This window comes from Sardina pilchardus, chromosome 13 (assembly GCF_963854185.1).
Source record: "Sardina pilchardus chromosome 13, fSarPil1.1, whole genome shotgun sequence".
Classification (NCBI taxonomy): domain Eukaryota; kingdom Metazoa; phylum Chordata; class Actinopteri; order Clupeiformes; family Clupeidae; genus Sardina; species Sardina pilchardus.
The window spans coordinates 1,769,046-1,772,882 of NC_085006.1; the positions used below are offsets into that span (position 1 = coordinate 1,769,046).

Sequence of the window (3,837 nt, forward strand, 5' to 3'; positions counted from 1 at the left end):
ATCAAGATGCATCATCATTAATGGTTGACAATTCTACATTTCATGAAGAAGCTAGTCTGTATGTGGCCATACCTCAATTTAGTCCACTTTTGGTGAAACCTAGTTGGTTACAGTATTGTTTATTATTTTAAATAATTTAACTTCACCCTGTGGTCTTTTGTGCACATTGTGGTGTTCTTTTTAATCTACAAAGACAAAAACTGACATGACCCACAAGTTGATTTATTTCACAAATGTAGCAATGACACTATCAGACTACCTTAGGGGAAGAAAAGGGAATGATGAGTTATTTTCCCATATAGTTCATGTTTGTGGAAATGCTAATATGCTATCCTGTCCCTGCATGAGTTTCACCAAACATTTCTGCAAATGCAAAACGTAAAATACAAGCAAAATACAAGCAGTCCTAAAACATTTATTTTTTTAAAAAAAGAAAATTTATTTCAGACACATTCTTGAATGTCAACAAAAGAGCTGCATTCTTGCAATTAGAGTGGTATTCAAAGTACAGTTATAAGGACCTTATGATGGCAAATACAAAAAAAAAAAAAACTAAAATATGATAGATGTACCTACCAACCTACATACACAAGATATTGTGCTGTGCACCTTTGGGAAAACAGTTAGCTACTTCCATAGTTTAAATCCTCTCCCTAAAACTGCTCCAGGCAAGAACTACCACTAAGAAATAAAAAATAGGACTGAAGACACATAGTGTTAACTTTACAAAAGGAGAATAACACTGTACATCTTAAAAACCTTTCATATACACAGCCTAACATGTCTTGTTCCTGTTGTACTTTGAGAGGTGAAAGTGTGTACAATTGGGTTTAATGGCATCAACAGGAATTCAGGCTATATCAGTAGCTAATCTATTCATCGTCGTCATCATCATCGTCATCATCTTCGTCGTCGTCGTCTTCATCTTCATCGTCGTCTCCATCACCCTTTTTGGACAAACCTGCAATTCCTTTTGTACGATATGCAGCAATGTCCTATTGGAAGCAAGTACACCTTACATCAGTTTGGACATTTAAGAATTCTAACCATACATTTCTCAAATGACATTCTGAGTTTATTACCTTATCATATTTTTCCTTCAGTTTTGCAGCCTTCTTCTCATAAGGCTGCTTAACCTCAGCAGAGGAGTTGTTCCACTGTTCCCCTAGTTTCTTTGCAATGTCTCCAATAGTCAGACCTGGATTTTCCCCCTTGATCTTTGGGCGGAAGTCTGCGCAGAAAACGAAAAAGGCAGACCTGCAAGGCCACAAACAAGGAAGGTTTACTTCAGAGTACAGCAACAGATTCACTGGAAATCCACTAGAATTTGAGATCTCTTACGGTGGTCTTTTGGGAGCGTTGGGGTCCTTAAACCGTCTCTTCTTTTCGCCCTTAGGTGGGATGTAATTTTTCATTTCTCGCTCATAGCGGACCTTATCTTGTTTAGCCATGTCCTCAAACTTCCCCTTCTCTTTGGCAGACATGGTCTATGAACAAAAAAACAGAAAACAATGTCAAGTAGATTGCACCCATCCCATTTTTTTTTTTAATCACTCAGAGTACTACTAATAACACATGGAGGATCACAATGTCTGATTTTAATTGCCACATTTCCTTCTGCATCACCTTCCATCGCTCAGAGCATTTCTTGGAGAACTCAGAGAAATTGACAGAGGCTTCAGGGTGTTTCTTCTTGTGCTCCTCCCTGCACGTCTGCACAAAGTAGGCATATGAGGACATTTTTCCTCGTGGCTTCCTTGGATCTTTACCCATCTTATCAACCTTGTCCTAAGAAATAAATAAATAAATAAATATATTATACCATTTTCATCACTTATTTTCCCATGTCAACAACACATATTTGGAGACTGAACAAATGGTGACCTCCCCCCCCCCCAAAAAAAAACAAACAAACAAAAAACACACATCAGTCCGTGATCATGCATAAATAAACACAGGTCCTCAGAGTAAAGAGTAAACGTTAATTTGATGAAAGAACATTGTGATTTATGTACATTTAATTGCTCCAAGAGCCTACTGTACACTAACAGTAAATGTTCCTTCCGAGTCAAAGAGAAAAACGCAAACGTTTTAACAATAACATTTCTTCATCCATTTTGAAAAAGCCATCTTCATGAGAGAAAGTCCCCCTCATTTGTCTCCACCCACATTCCCAGATAAGTTTGAGGCTGGAAATAAAATCTAATATTAGTTTTCCAGCCATTTCGGCAAATACTGTGCAACTACTGAATGGACTTCAATATTATGTCTATTAGCCGTAAGCTAGCTTGCTATGAGACCTACTCGCTACTCGCCCTTTTACTACATTCTGTAGCTGAAACCTGCGAATGGTCGTCACCGTCGAACGATGCTAACTAAACTAGCATTAGCATAGCTCTTCTTGCCAATATGGCTTCCTTTCTTTATGTGTGCTGCAGCCTTCCAGCAAGCACTGGGGTCGGGTTGGCCAGGAGAAAACATCCATCAATTAATGCACGGCCATTAACTGTTAAAATAAGGCAAAACACTAGAAAAACGACGTAGATTCTGTGGAATTCCAAACCATTGCATGTAGCTGACAACGAAGGAAAATATTTATCTAAAAAGTTCTGTCAGATAAATTTGCGCCCGTCTCGCCCCCACCCCCTCTTTCATAGTCAAGCAGTGCTGTGTTCTTACCACGCAGCAGCCAGCCATGTTACGTTAGTAGCTATCAAAGCTAGCTGGCATTGTAAGAGAAAACGGAGGTACAAGGTAAATTACAAATAAATAAGATATGAAATGAATGACATAACATAGTTATGCCATGCGCACCAAAACACACTGAAAATAAGTATTCAACATGGATATGTGCTAACGTAAGACCGCTCGCTTCCCAACAGACGTTTGCCATTCTAAACCCAACAAAACTACTAACATGAACGTATCACAATCCTGGTAACGTTCATGCAATGGCAATGTAAGACAAATAAACAAATTCATGCTACACCACGCACACATTTAACAAAAAACAAGGACTAGTTCCAGAGAAAATGACATTATTTAATTCAAGAAGGGGACAAATGGCCCTGTCTATCTCGCTAACACTCGTAATGATAATCCAACAAAGGCATGCCCTTTCTAACGGAGATGTTGTTTAGCTTAACGTTACTGGCGAACTGACAAGATTAACAGACACATTGGCAATAATTTTAACCTTTAAACTCGCTGCATTCACTGTTTTAGTGTTCTGGCTAACATCACTATCCTTTTTTACATTCAATCACAGTGAAATACATACCCGTAGCAGGCGTTCTTTCTCCGGCTAGATAATGGGGTCTAACAAAACGTTATTACGCGGTCTTGAAGGTGCCTGTAGCTAGACCTGCCTCAGCGGAATACAGCAAGATGACGGATCCGATTGGCTACCGCCAACTCATGGTTTCATTTGATTCGACGTCCATCCTCGAAATATCTACGACAGTTGGTTGGCTTGTTTTGAAGCGACGTCGTGTATTTGCCAGTGGCACGTTTATTATTGTGTTTTCTTCATTCGCATCAAAAAGGGCCCTCACTGGAATCCGAATCGTAGCCATCAAGTGGTTATGGTTATGGTTATTTAGCAGACGCCTTTGTCCAAAGCGATACAAATAAATAACAATACAAATTAAGTGAACAGTGAATAATTACAAAATGGGGAGAATAGTAATATTATCAGTAAAACAATAATTTTAAGCACTAACCTAATGAGAAATAAAACAGTGAAATGAGAATAGCAATCAAATAAGTCACTCAGTTAATTATATATAATAATAATAATAACTAAAGCATGGTATGGCTAAATTTAAAGACAATAGC

At 38.4% G+C, this 3,837-nt stretch overlaps 1 protein-coding gene across 1 annotated transcript; it reads right to left on the reverse strand.

Annotated features, from left to right (window-relative positions):
• Positions 1-206: 206 nt before the first annotated feature.
• Positions 207-3,437, reverse strand: hmgb1b (high mobility group box 1b). Its single transcript, XM_062552478.1, has 5 exons — positions 3,281-3,437; positions 1,627-1,788; positions 1,342-1,487; positions 1,083-1,257; positions 207-995 (listed from the first exon to the last, which is right to left on the reverse strand). The coding sequence occupies exons 2-5, from the start codon at positions 1,771-1,773 to the stop codon at positions 873-875; spliced, it is 591 nt and encodes a 196-aa protein (XP_062408462.1). The 5' UTR covers positions 1,774-1,788; positions 3,281-3,437; the 3' UTR covers positions 207-872.
• Positions 3,438-3,837: the final 400 nt, after the last annotated feature.